This window comes from Astatotilapia calliptera, chromosome 14 (genome assembly GCF_964374335.1).
Source record: "Astatotilapia calliptera chromosome 14, fAstCal68.1, whole genome shotgun sequence".
In the NCBI taxonomy this organism is placed as follows: domain Eukaryota; kingdom Metazoa; phylum Chordata; class Actinopteri; order Cichliformes; family Cichlidae; genus Astatotilapia; species Astatotilapia calliptera.
In genome coordinates this window covers 11,844,351-11,858,372 of record NC_137435.1, presented here as the reverse complement: position 1 = coordinate 11,858,372, position 14,022 = coordinate 11,844,351, and the positions used below count along the sequence as shown (strand labels likewise).

Sequence of the window (14,022 nt, the reverse complement as noted above, 5' to 3'; positions counted from 1 at the left end):
CAGTCAATCCTCCGGTCTGTAATTGCCCCGCACCGCAGCTCAGCAGCCCTTTCCAACATAATAACAGCATAGCCGCCCCAGGGGCATCCTGCCATCCAGAGCTGTCCTTTGTCTTGCTGTTATCTCTCCTAGATTGAATGTTGGCTCTTTGTGATTTCTCAGTTTTCCCCTCTACATTTCCAGTGATCATATTTCCTGAGCTAAATGAAAAAGATGCATTTATGGATACGAAATTTGGGCTGTGTAGGATTGCTACAAATTTTCATCGTCACCGCTAACAAACCATAAAATCTATCTCATGTAGGATATCTGTTGCATCGGTCAGACGGGATGCTGATTTGATGTAAATTTATTCATAGTTTTAAGATTTCTGGCATGACAAGTTTCCCTCTGGACGATAGCCTTTTCACTTCCATGTGACCGCCACCCTGCTTCCCCGGTTGTGTGCACTGTTGTGTGTACACGCAAGCTGTAAACCCCCTGCTGTCTGTGGTATTTTCATTCAAGTGTAAGTGTTCCTGCAGCTCCTGCTGCTGTCTGTAAAGAAGCTCGTCGTACAAAGAGACCCAGTGTCTCAGCATGTAGCATGGCACGGTGGCATCAGCTCTGCTTTCTCGCCCGGTTTAGCTGTTGCATGCGGCAAGTACGGTACTTTTTTTTTTTTTTTTTTTTTTTTAAATCTCACATACGAAGCATTCCCTCTGACAAAGTTAAGAAAGGGTATGTTGAATTCTGACAGCGGCAGGCTGTTGCTTAACTAGAAATTTTAATCAATTCCATTTATGTACTTGCAATTACAGCTGGTCTATGAAATAGTTGTAGAAAAGCTCAAACAGTAGAAACAACATCCAAGAGCAGCAAGCATCAGTTAGGATTGCAATTTGATGTCTAACCAGCTGAAATAAGTTATTGATTCAAATTGTTAAAATGATTACCTAAAAGTTCAGAAAAACAGTTGCTGAATAAAATATTGTAAAGTGAGGACAGGACCAGAAATGATGACCAGAAATGATGACCACTTCTTCCTCTGTATTCTTATGGACTTTGTGGGATTCCTAATGCTGCATGACAGAAGACAGAGTAGCATCCAGCTCTTTGAGAAGTTTGAAAGATGAATTTCCTGTAAGACAAGGCCAATGCAGTGCATCTCATTTTATTGCCTGTCATTGCAGTAACAGAGTAGAATTGTAATATTGTGGATTGATTTGTGAGGCAGACCCTTTTAAAGTTAAAGCTCTTTTGGCTTTTGAATTATTCTTTTAACTTAAGACTGCATTCTCTTCATTTTAGATTTTCTTTTTTCATATAAGAACATTTAAACATTTTGGAGATCTGTTCATTTGCTTTCTGACTCAAGTATAGATGAGAAGATCAATACTGCTCTAATATTTGCATGGCCAACATGGAGCTGTTATTATACTGGAGCACAAAGATTAGAAAACGAGTGGGAAAAATCTGACTATGGTGGATCTCAGAGTCTTCTCATCTTATTCTCATTAAAAAGGCAAATACACCGGTCACCCACACCATTAAAATCACTCAAATAGACTGCTGGGTTCAAGTTGATCTGGATTTTGACAAGAGCCATCCACTCCTCGCCTGTACCTGTACATTGTTGCAAACCAAGCGTACCCCCTTTGGCAGTGGTCCTCAACAACAGTGGCCTCCCCAGAATTCAAGGAATGGCATGAGCAGGACAACAGAGACCGAAGCATTGACTTGATATCCAAAGTCCCCGGATCCCACTTTGATAAAGTGTGGAACAATTCGTGAACATGCAGCTTAGGAGGACTTGGGAGCCTGTGGTGTCAGGCACCAAAGTCCACACCTAACACATCCTTTTTTTAACTTTAACTAGCAAAACAAGGGCGACCTGCACACGATTATATAAATGATTAAACCGTTGTGGCTGTATTTCCCAAAATGCAGAGCTGTTCCTTTTAGGGAAACTTTGACAGGCAATAACTTGACAGTATATTCAATGTGCCACATCTCATCAGTTATCAGTGGTATCCTTTCAGCATGGGCACTTTCCAACTCTCAGTTACTCAGCAACAAGATGTTCTCTGAGCACCAGGGGAAACTGAACAATATTAAAATCCAGAAATAGCTTTGTCACAGTCTTTTTGACAGTTTGCAGAAACTTCCATTACCTAACCCTTTGCCCAGGCCCAGAAACCCCGTCTTCTTTTTCTGCTTCTTCAATTTAAACGTCTCGTTTGCACGACTCTTTTAACCCCCTGCTGTTTTAAGGGTTTTATCCGCATGTAATGTTTTGACCTTGCTGATCTCGCATAATTCAGATTAGCTGGTTCTAACTGATGGCTGATCCTTACTTTTCTCCTACACAGATGCCACATTTACAGTGAGTTGTTAATCTCCTGTAGGATAATGAGGCAGCTGAGGATGTATCATATGTCTAATAAGATCCGATGCCAATGCAGACATGCTTCCCAAGAGTCTTTTCCATAATATTGAATCAGCTTTTTCAGTCTTTGCGGTTTAGCTCAGAAGCAAGTTGAGTTTTATAAATTGCAGAAAGGATGAAGAAATATAGGTGAGCATCTTCAAATGTACTTTTTGTCAGACCTCAGCATCCCAATAAGACTCAGTAGTTGTGTGTGACTAATTTAAATGCCATTCTTGCTAAGTTGGCATGTTGTTTTTTTTTTAGAAAAAGTGAATAAAATTGAGGAGAGTCTAGCTGAAGCAGATCTCCATGGCCTGTAGTTAGCTCATTATTTTGGTAATAACCAGAGTCACTTGGAATCATTTGCAGATGCACCCACCAGCTCCGGCAGGAGATTGCACACAAATAAGCATACTTGTACTTGGAACATTTAATGTGTTTCTGTTTCAATTATCACGCTAAATATCCAAAATCATCTGCAGCCAGGTTCACTGAGTTTACCTCGCCTGTGTTATTTGACACCATTGCAACAACACGCTCCCCACATAATTGCACATTATATCTTCTTTGGACAAATGGATATGTTGATATTCCCACTTGGTGTGTGTTTGTGTGTGTGTTTCTGTGCACATGTCACATGATTCTGTAGAATACATTTGTGAGCTATTACTCAAGGTCACCAGTGGGCAAGCTAATCTGGAGAGCAAATAATGGTGCTGCAGTGCTCCCCATAAATTGATTCATGCTGTTGCATTATCAGTTGCATTACACTAACAATAAGAAACTGTTTATTTTGGAGCTGGTTTATTCCTACTGAAAGTCCGTCACTAAGGTAACAGTATGGCACAGATTGTCTTGCCTGCTTTTTGTCAGTTAGTGTGTTTTTTGTTTTGTTTTTTTTTGGGGGGGGGGGGGGTTTGTACTTGATTACATGATTATCCATCCATCCATTCTCTTCCACTTATTCTCATCAGGGTCGCAGGAGGGTAGAGCTTATCCCAGCTACCATAGGGTGAGAGGCACAGTACACCCTAGACAGGTCACCAGTCTATCACAGAGAAAAAGACAACTATTCACACAGACATTCACACCTATGGGCAATTTAGATTCACCACTTAAACTAACCCCACTAATTCCATGTCTTTGGACTGTGGGAGGAAGGCTGAGTACCCGGAGATAACCCACGCAAACATAGGGAGAACATGCAAACAGAAAGGACCCGGGCAGATGGTGAAGGACTCGGGACCTTCCTGCTGTGAGGCAACAGTACTAACCACCACGCCAAATTATTTCTACTGAAATTTTTTTGGGGCATTATACAGTAAATGCATGTTGTCTGTAAAGTTGCTGTGATCAGTACTTTTATATGTAATAAAAGCAGCAACCACAAGCACTAAAAAATAGGCTGTTTGAAATTTCAAAAAATGTTGGTACAAAAGCTAGGCAGTCTAATTAATGCCCATGCTTTTTGACAACTGGAGGGTAGGTGAATTTTTATACAGCCTTAATACAATTGTATTGCATTTAATACAAAGGCTCATATATTTGCAAGTTATAATTAAAGGTGTGCTTACTTTGTGTGCCAGGTGCGTGCCCTTTTAACTTTCAGCTTTGAGCATTTGTTATACAAAGGTCAGGTCAAGATACCAGGAATTTAGCATTTAGCAGAATTTAACAACACCGAAAGAATTACACGAGGCTTGATACACAGTTTAATACCAAGGTAAAAAGTGTCATCAACTGTTTTAAAGCTCTGACTTTGTTGTAGCAGGCCATTGACATGAAATGTTAACATTATATTTTGTTGTTGTTTACAGGACACAGTCTGAAATGTTATGACAGTTGCTAAGAAACTTACTAATATTAGATACTACACTACATTATTACTATACAGCATTGCCGAAATTTTAGTTTGTTGCTTTACAGAGTTAATCCCCATTAACCTTCATGTTTAGGTGCATGGTGTTCTGTAACCGCAAAGCCTTCTAAATTGTATGCTGTAACCTGAGCAGCCTCATTTCACTTACAGAAGATTTACACCGACAATACCTATAGTACTTAAATAAAAATCTTTTTTTTCCTCCAAATTTTGAAACGGGTATCATCCCTAACAAACATAGTGTAAATTGGTGTTTTAGTTTTTCTATTAAGTATGTTTAATGTAAAATAAGTACCCATCTGTTTTACATAATGCCAAGTGACGAAGGAAGCTTGCTAACCAGGCTAGCTAGCGCAGACAGCGCTGATAATGCCCCTGCTCTGCATGGTTATCTCTGGCTTCAAAAAGCAGCAGCGATAGCAGGTAAAATATCACTGTTTTGACTCGCTCTCATCTTTCTCTTTAGAGACGTTTCTGTCTTTTAACAGGAAGTTTGCGTGTATGCGGAAACCTTTCTGTATGGAGCTAGCAGGGGGATGGCTGGGGAAAATATTGATTCATTTAGGAGGTGCAGACTTACATATTTCCCTCACAGTTGGTAGAGAGCAAAGAATTAACTTAACCCTTTTCCTTTTGGAGCATTTGTCAGGTGGACACAATCTTGGAGAACTTGTGTTTTCAGACTGCAAAGATTATTTTTTTTCCTTTTTAATTCAAAGCTTGCTTTCTATGTTTTAGTGTCAGCCCGCATTTTTATTGTAAACCTGTATTGAATTGTATGGTGCTGTTTTGTTTGTTCACATCAGCTGCAAATAAAGCAAACACGCAGAGAACTCGACCTTGCTGCTGACAAACACACGATTTATGTATAATGCACAACAGCAACAGGCCAGAAGAAACACTGATGGCAGCCCATATGGAGGTGTTGGCTGTAACTGGGGAGAAAATGAGAAGAAGGATTCATGAAGGGAGAGCAACGCTGTCAGGTAGTAAATGTCACGAGAGGTGCTTACTATCCAAGAACGAGGGTTTCTCATTTAGTAGTCTAGGATGCATGCTAGAAGTAGGCTTGTAGAGACCAAGAGAGGCTCGCTTGTGTATTTCTTCACTCATCACATCCTATTTTGGAATCCGTTACATCTTTGTTCTGTAAAAACAAAAACACCACATGCATTCCTGCTCATGTAGTTGCTCTGAGGAATGTGTTCCTCAGAAAAGGCTCTCACAAATCATCAGACACTTTTAGTGGTTGAAAGTAGACCCCCTGCTGAGGCTGTGCTGTGGCTTAGCTCTGTTTCTGTGTTGGAGGCTAATCGCTGTTTTTATTAGTCTTTTTTTTACCCAATCTGTTCGCATGAAGCCTCAATCCCACGGCCACGTTGAATGAAAGCGTTTATCAGCTTAAGCCTGTTGTAAGGAGCACGAGAGGTCTCATCTTTTCACTGAGGAACGAGAGCAACCCTCGGACACAAGTGTCCGGGCAATTAAGAGACGCGGGGGCCTCAAAGAGAGATTACTGGCACACAGAGTTGTGGCCGGCTTCTTTCTTGTCCTGTGCATTGTTCGCTCAGTGCTGAGACATGTTATGATTGGTGCTATGTTCTCAAAGGGCCTTGGAGGGAGGGAGATGACTGAATGCAGTCATGGGGCTCTTATCTGGGGAAGATTCAATGGATGCAGCATCAAATTATGGCTTTTTAAATAGTCACTGGCTAAACTGTTTCCCTAATGTGACGTGATGGCTGCAAATTCAGAGGCGGTGAGGGGTTTGGGGTTTTTGTTTTTTTTTTTGTTTTTTCATGGTCTGGACGTTGAGCTGTGAACATGTTCAAACGTCCATTGTGGCCTGTTTTGACTTTGTTTATCATGTAAACACAATACTTTGCTTTGTGAAGAAGCTTGCTCGCTATCTAATCGCCCTTTATGGTGTTATGGGTGGATGCTTGGCCTGGTCTTGGCACATCAAGGTTTTGATTATGAGCTAGTACAGATGTTGTTCCAACATTAGCTGTTAAGTGCTATTCAGCACTAAAGTATCTATGTGAGAGGGACCATGAGAGGCAGGTGAAAGCTCTGGGGAGGGGGGGAGTAGAAGGTCAAAGGACAGTGGGGCTTCTTTTTGTTGTTGTTGTTGTTGTTAAGCTCTTACAACAGAAATCCCCATCCTAATATAGCCCATCATAGTGTTTGTGGCAGGGGTATTGGACCTTCACAATAGGGCTGCACGATTTTGCATAAAATGAGAATCACGATTTTTTTTGGCTTAGAATTGAGATCACGATTCTCTTTTCCAGTATAAATATTTATTGCACTTATTAACTGCACATCAACTTTGTAACAGTTGAGACTGAACATAAAAACAATAAATAAACATAAAAACAACAAATGTCTCACGTTTTGTTGTTGCCGCAAAATGTTGTACTGCTTGAAATTCCGTCTCCACCGTTGCTCGACACTGCGTGTATAGAGCAGGTAGTGCAACAATAGAAAAATAGTTGCAGGACGGCACTGTGTAGCGTTTGTCTAGGGTGTTGATCATTTTCCTAAATCCCTTGTTTTGCACAGTGTTGATGGGAGCCATATCTTTGGTCAGGTGATACGTGATAGTCGTAATTTCTTTGTGCCTGCGGGAGTTCGACGGTTATGGGGAGGCGCTGTATAAGGTTCCCGTTATTGATGTTTGGGTGGTTGACCTTCTTCTGTCACTTTCTCGTCATCCCTGACGTGCTCTCCGTTGTTTTTTTCCCTGCTAATTTTAGCAGCCAGCTTCTGTATCACGCGGTATAAGGCTCCGCCCTTGTCATTTGTTGAGCAGGAAGAGTGAGCGCTTGTTTTCATGCAGATTACGTCCCGGATCAAAATGCGGTACAATTGTCGTCTTTTTCTTTTTTTTTTTTTTTTAAATCGTTGTCATTTGGAAATGAGATCGCACATAAGTATGAATCAAGATCGCGATTTTCTAACGATTAATCGTGCAGCCCTACTTCACAATGTCACTGATTTATCATCCAAACCTTGGCGTCGGCTGAAAATCTCCTGGTTGACTGCCATTGGTTTATTGCCAATCCAACTCCTTTCACTGATAGGAGTGTTAATGGGTGGCTTCTTATCAGCTGTGTGGTCCTTTGTATCTAGATCAACTTCTATAAATTTGTTTGACTGAGTTAATGCTCCTATGAAAAATTATTTTTCTTTCTCTTGAACATAAGGGGGGATATACATCATAGAGAGAAGGGGAAAAAGCTGAGACTTTGGCTACGTTCACACTGCAGGTCTTAATGCTCAATTCCGATTTTTTTTGATCAAATACGATTTTTTTTTTTGTCTGCTCGTTCACACTACAAATAAAATGCGACAGCAAACGTCCTCCAGTGTGAACGCTCAAAGCGGCCCACACGCGCAAAAGAAGATGTAACACTGTCTAAACTGGTCTCTGTTTAGACCCAGAGCAAACAGTATTGTTTGACTGATGCCCCCTAATATAAAGACTTCGGATTTTATGTTTCCCAGTTTTTGCTTTAAGTTATTTTGTTATTTACATAATAATGTAACTAACCTAACAATTATCCTTATTGCTGTTTTAGAGAGGAGCGGTGCTTCAAAGGATAGTTGCAGATTTCTGTCATAATCTGCAGATTATACAGTACAAATAAAATATTCACGTTGTCTTCCCAACAGTTTCACTAACATCTACACTGGATGGCCAGGAAGCGTTCACGATGTCTTCGCGGGCGCTTCTCCGGCGCTGATAATTAGCGTCTGTCTTGTGTCAGTGACGTAAAAGACGGATTTAATGCGACATGACCGTTCAAACAGCAGTCGCTTTCTAAAACAATGGATATGTATCGGATTCAGTACCACATACGAAAGTGACCCAGATCGGATTTGAAAATATCGGATTTGTGCCGTTCACACTGTCATACCATGATCAGATATGGGTCGCATTGGGTAAAAAAAAAAAAATCGGATTTGATGCGCTTTCGCCTGCAGTGTGAACGTAGCCTTTTCCTACTGATGTGTCCCTATAGACTATGTCAGAACTCATCTCTACAAGGTGAAAGCTTTAGTAAAAGTAAGCTGTAAAAATCACCACTTTTTGTATTCAAAGTGTTGCTGTAACATTGCTGTGAAGAACTGTGTATTGCTGAGGTGCACTGATCAGCATGTGTTATCATTTAGGGCTTAGTCACACAAACCAGTTAGCAACCATCTGACAACTGCTGGACTCGAGGGAAAAATCTGTATCCCCCAACCTGTTGGCGACTGGTTCCTGGCTGTCGTCAGTGAAATCAGTCACACAGAGGGTGCTGAACCTCTTTGGTTTGCTTTAGTTGCAAGCAGATTAAGGGAATACACACTTTCCCTAGTAACTGGAGGCTACCAGAGGGTCACAGGCTATTCTCAAGAGTAGCATGAATGGGGCTTTGGCAGTTGATTTCACAGCCTGTTTGCTCTCATTCTGTACCTGTTAAAATTTTAATGTAGTATGGTACTTCAAATGGGGTTAAAAGTTATAGTAGTAGTTACAAAAAGGATGTACAGTATTGAACTTTTATAGATTAGCAGCAAAAATCTAACCTGTTTCATATAGCTCCTGTGTTATAGTCAGGGATTTGATATTATATAGACCTGTTTAGCTTATTTCTATTTCTGGCTTTAACACAAATCATCACAAAACTGTTGTAAATCTTGTTGAAGGTTCTTGATTTCACTCTTCACAGTTTGGCTCAAATTCAGCATTTCATGTCTGAATTTCTTCCAACAATCTGATGTGAAATGAAAAATACTGTCGTGATTTTATTTTTTCAAACTTCACTTTAATTTACACCCACACACATCCCTCCACGTGATTTTAAACAGTAAAGGCTTGAAATCGAATTCCAGTGCTCTTACTTTGGTGTGGCATCAGGAGTGACAGTGCCTCTGTAATTTCATTACTTCACATCTTTGGGTGTTAGTTGAAATGGCCAATAGTCAAGATGTAAAGCAAATACTGGCACACAAGACCAACATTGTTGTTAAAATTGGGAACTATTCCCCTGAAGACATTAAAAAGTAATGCGCTGTAATCTCCCTCAAGCAGCTACACTGAGTGCAAACAAAATAGTAGTTCATGTTTTGACATGTATGTATTTTTGGGGGGCATTTATCCTTGACATTAAAAGGACTGGAGGCCTCCATTTTTATTTATTTTCTTACATAGTTACTTGTTTAAAGGACATGAACTCTGAGAAAGAAGACAAACTTAAAGCGTGCACCTTTCTGCTTGTGCGACTTGTAGCCTGTGAGGTGTTAAATCGAGTCAGGAGACCATGCGAGTGCAGGGAGTGGGTAAACACAGACGAAATACTTAACCCTCCCTGCGCTCCTCTGCTCACCACTATGTCACTCGCCACCTGCTCATTTGACAGCACTGCTGCTTTTGGAAGCAGCAGGTGTGCTTTTAAGTCCAAAGGTAGCAGGTTCCGCTCCGACAACCTCGGCTTCTGTTGTGGTCGCTTTTTGTAAAGGCGGAGTATAGAATGCTGAGATCATTACATATCTTTAGTTTAGCCGCATCAATGGTGCACTGTTTGTTCTCCACAGAAACTTAGAAAGCCGATGAAGTGAAGCTGAAATAAGTCAGATGATGGTTTTGTGTCAGGAATGCCAGGGTTTCTGCCAAAGCCTATACCTATTCATCTTCTCTCTATCTATCATATAATTATGGTGCACAGCTAGAGCCAAAGGTATGTACTTTGACTAAAAGAGGGAGAATAAAACTAAAGAATTATTGTTGCAAATGAAAATGTCTTTCTTTCTTTCTTTCTTTCTTTCTGTTCTGTTCTGTTCTGTTCTGTTCTGTTCTGTGATTCTTTTTTGGAGTGCAAAGAGTAGCTCTTTGTAGCTGAAACCCCCACATGTGGAATCATTTCTCTCGTGTCCACAGACTTCGCTGTGTGGCCGAACCCCCTGAGAAACAAAGGCTTCTTCATCACTTCATCACTTTTCCTCGACACTCTGTTGCTCCAGGTGTTCACCCTCTAAGCTGTTGAGATGAACTGTAGATAGGAGGCTTGTCCAAAAATACATTTTTTTTTAAAAACTGGAGGGAGGAGAAATGCTGGCCAAAGCGTGCTGCAAGCCTGTCAAAATTCTCACAGGTACTTAATAAAGCTCTGCTTTTCCTCATCTGGACTTCTTTAAGCTTGAGAGGCTGACTGAGTGCGAGGAATCCACTCTGCTTTGTTGTGGTGAGGGGAAAAGAAATCTGGGCAGGGTCCTGCCAGTTGGGTGGAGATGGGTTCATAATGTATGCTGTAATTGCCCTGCATAATTATTGGCATCAGGGGATAATCACACAGGGCAACACAGGCAGCGTTATCTACATCAATTGTGCTTGGTATGGTGACATTAGGGGTTTTTTTTTTTTTTTTGGTTTTTTTTTCTGTTGTCTTCTTTTTTCCTGCAAAGCGGAGTCTCTCTTGTAAAACAGTTTGTGGTCTCAGTAGGACTTCCTGGTAAAATAAAGGTAATAAATAAAATCAGAGCTGAAGCTTTAGACAGTTTGCTGTCCAGAAGAAGGTATGATGTTTCAGGAATGACGGTGGTTCTGTTTTTTCAAGAAGGGAGGTGTATATTTTCATGATTTCTAGACCTCCTCTCACATGTTCTCCCTTTGTCCATTCTCAGAAACTGAAAGCACAGCCAAGTTAAATATCTGGCGTGGACTCAAAGCTCTGAATATTTCTGCACAAAGCCAAACGATTTATAGAAGTTCATGGATGGAGATAACAGATCGCATGTTGTATATGTGGCTATTTAGTTGCCAGTGTTAATGGGTGGGTGTACCAAGCGCTGCCGTGGAATATAAGGTAATAATACACTGGGGTTTCTCAAGTTTGACCATTGTTGAACGGAATCGTCTGGCTTTTATATTATGAATCTGAGGTTGTGTGTTCTAATGAAAACTCGTTGAAAGAAAGGAGTTGTAATACAGAAGGACTGCGCTAAATATTAAGAATTTTTTTTTTTTTTTTAAATTGGAAAAACACAAGTATCTCTTTAAAAGAAAAAAACCCACCAGTTCTTGCAGGTGTCGTACTGTCTGGTCTGATTTTCATCCTGGCTCAGCTGAGTAGCTTTCAGATCTTTCCTTCTCATGTCCTCCTGTGCAGGACAGCCGTCTCCTGTAGTTGCACTTCTTTCTCCTCTTGTTTTATGCCTTCTGTTTTCTTTTGAGTTATTTTGGCCTTAAAAGCAAAACCTTCTGTCCTAGACTCATCATTTAATCATACCCACTTCTCTTTCTGGATGATTTGAGCTCGGCTGCTTGGACTCAAAATATTTCCGTAAAATTCAAAGACAACCCTGCAACCTTACTGCCGTGCTGAGAGTGGGCGCTGAAAAGAAGGCAGGAAATGATTCTTTTGCAATGGCTCGCACCATCTTTTATTATTATGAAACATAATGGCTGCAATTTGTGGGGGAAAAAACAACAACAAGCCCTTAGATGACCACACTTCTGATGTTTATTTTGAGATCACCCTGCTGATTACAATTGCGACTTCTCATTTCTTTTATGCCATACAGCAACACACTGCTAACACGACTGCTGCTCATTATGCAAACACCCAGATAGCACGTCTTTATCTGAATGGTGGGAATCTGTTCCAGTCACAGTCTGTTTATATAAACGCCAGAAGGAAATATGCTGGTGGTTTTGGGGTTTAGCGGTGCAGTCGACGGTTAGCACAGTTTGTGTATTTGGCACCAAGTTAACACATCGAAAGAAAAGAAACTAGAGCGAAGCTTCAACCACGATCCGAGGCCTGCTTTTGTGTTTGCCAGTGGTGAAGTGTGAGCAGCTGTAGGAGGATGCCAACATGAGGACTGAAATAATTACTGCAGTATGCTAGCGCAGTCAACGCTATACAACTGCAGCTGTTTCCTTTTGCTGTTGAAAGAATTTGAAAGGATCTAATTCAGCTCCAAGGTTTCTTTTTTTTGGGGGGGGGGGTTAGTCAGTGAGTGGAGTCATGACTACCTAGCAGGGATCTGCTGGACTGTGGTGCCATTTTGAAAAGTAAATGCATTTAAAGTTTAACGGCCAGAGACTTAAATGTGGAAAGGACCACTCTGGCGATTTATTACCAAGTTGAAGGGCTTGGACATAAACCTGTGGCCTCACACTAGGTTGCTATGTGTTTTTTACAGACTCCACCCCCACAGCAGGGTCTTCTTCCCACTAACACAAAAGAGACCAGGACGTTTCTTTTCATTTATGTCTAAAAGGCATTCGCCTCCTTCTGATTTTACTGTTTGTTTTTACACATTTTGACGTTTCAAGTTGGGGGTGAAAGACTCCCTGGTGTCTCTGTTCTCATGAGCAACACACAAAAGAAGCAGTGAGAGCTGAATGTGCTCTTTAAAGCAGTTCTGGCTGTGCTACACAGGCTGTGATGCGGTGGGTGGATGGTGCCACATTAACCAAAGGCACTGATATGCACAGTCTGAAAAGACTCTAGAAAGCATGTGGCTGTGTTTAACCCTGTGAGGTCTAAGACATGATGACTCTAACCATCTAACCAAAAATAATCCTATACAAAGGTGTGACAGGACCAAAATAGGGCTGGGCTATATCATACCGTTCACGGTAATACCGGTGTAATTTTGGGCAACGATAGGAAAATGAAATATCGCGATAGAATATGGGTAAAACGCGCATGCGCAGTGCCTATGTTTACATACGCACATGGCGGCGACGCAGAATGAAGAGAGCGAAAGTGGATCGTTAAATGAAACGGATGAACCAGAATTGGTTTGTAAAAAAGCTGCAACTTCAGTGGTGTGGAACTGGTTTAGCTTTCGTCCGTCAGATACACAACAAAGCACTATTTTTGGTAGCGCATGCTAGCGGGCCGTCGTTATTACCGTGTTTTTTAGAAAATACGGCACACTTAAAATCAATCCATTGATTTTTCTGAAAATCGACAGTGCCCCTCATAATCCCGTGTGCCTTATGAATTCTGGTTGTGTTTACTGACCTCGAAACGATTTTATGTCGTACATGGCGCTCGAAAATCTGTCAAATGTTTTAGTACGACTTTGCTAAGCTATGAAGCCGCACCGCTTGATGGATTGTTGGAGCATTACGGCTGTCGTAGGCAGGAGCCTCGCGGAGTGATACGTACTGTGCTTCAACATAATATTACCGTATTGTGTGTGTATAACCTCTTATTATGCATAGCTATGCTGAGGATGTGTCGGCCAGTTTCCACTGGAAATGCCTTTTGGTTAAACTGTCAGCAAGGAATTTGCACTGTCACATGCTTATATAACTTTAATGCACACAAAAAAACAGCTGCTTGTTTAAGTGAAAATACATTGATGGGTTTTTTTGGACTAATAAAGTTGTGGAGTTGTAAAGCATTTTGTCTAGTGTCAATTATATCGTCAGTTATATCATTATCGCAAATTTTCAAATGTATATCGTGATAAATATTTTTGGTCATATCGCCCTGCTCTAGGCCAAAATACATAACGATATGTAAGACAATGCAGTCTGTAAATGTAATTGTTGAAGGCAATGAAGACTTAAAAACACTTTAAATGTGGTTATTTTGACCCTTTTTATTTAGATCTTCTGGGCAAATGTTAAATGTGAAAATGTGAAATGTCTAAAATATAAAATGCATGATGGCTACTGTAGTAGCTATTCTAAAATTTTACAGTGGAGTAAATTTGTACTGTT

General features: G+C 40.8%; 1 protein-coding gene and 1 long non-coding RNA gene across 3 annotated transcripts in view; one reads left to right on the top strand and one right to left on the bottom strand.

Moving 5' to 3' along the window:
* nxn (nucleoredoxin) overlaps positions 1-14,022 on the top strand; it is a 71,226-nt gene that overhangs the window by 8,439 nt on the left and 48,765 nt on the right. The window contains exon 1 of one of the 2 annotated variants that reach the window (XM_026192668.2): positions 5,237-5,275. The exons of the other annotated variant lie outside the window; for it this stretch is intronic. Coding sequence (XP_026048453.1) covers positions 5,252-5,275 — 24 coding nt within the window. The 5' untranslated portion in view covers positions 5,237-5,251. Of the gene's footprint in view, positions 1-5,236; positions 5,276-14,022 lie in introns of those variants that run through there. 2 annotated transcript variants of the gene reach the window in all.
* On the bottom strand, positions 200-12,045 carry LOC145420011 (uncharacterized). Its single transcript, XR_013901290.1, has 2 exons — positions 11,353-12,045; positions 200-1,120 (listed from the first exon to the last, which is right to left on the bottom strand). It is a non-coding gene; the product is annotated as an uncharacterized LOC145420011 (long non-coding RNA).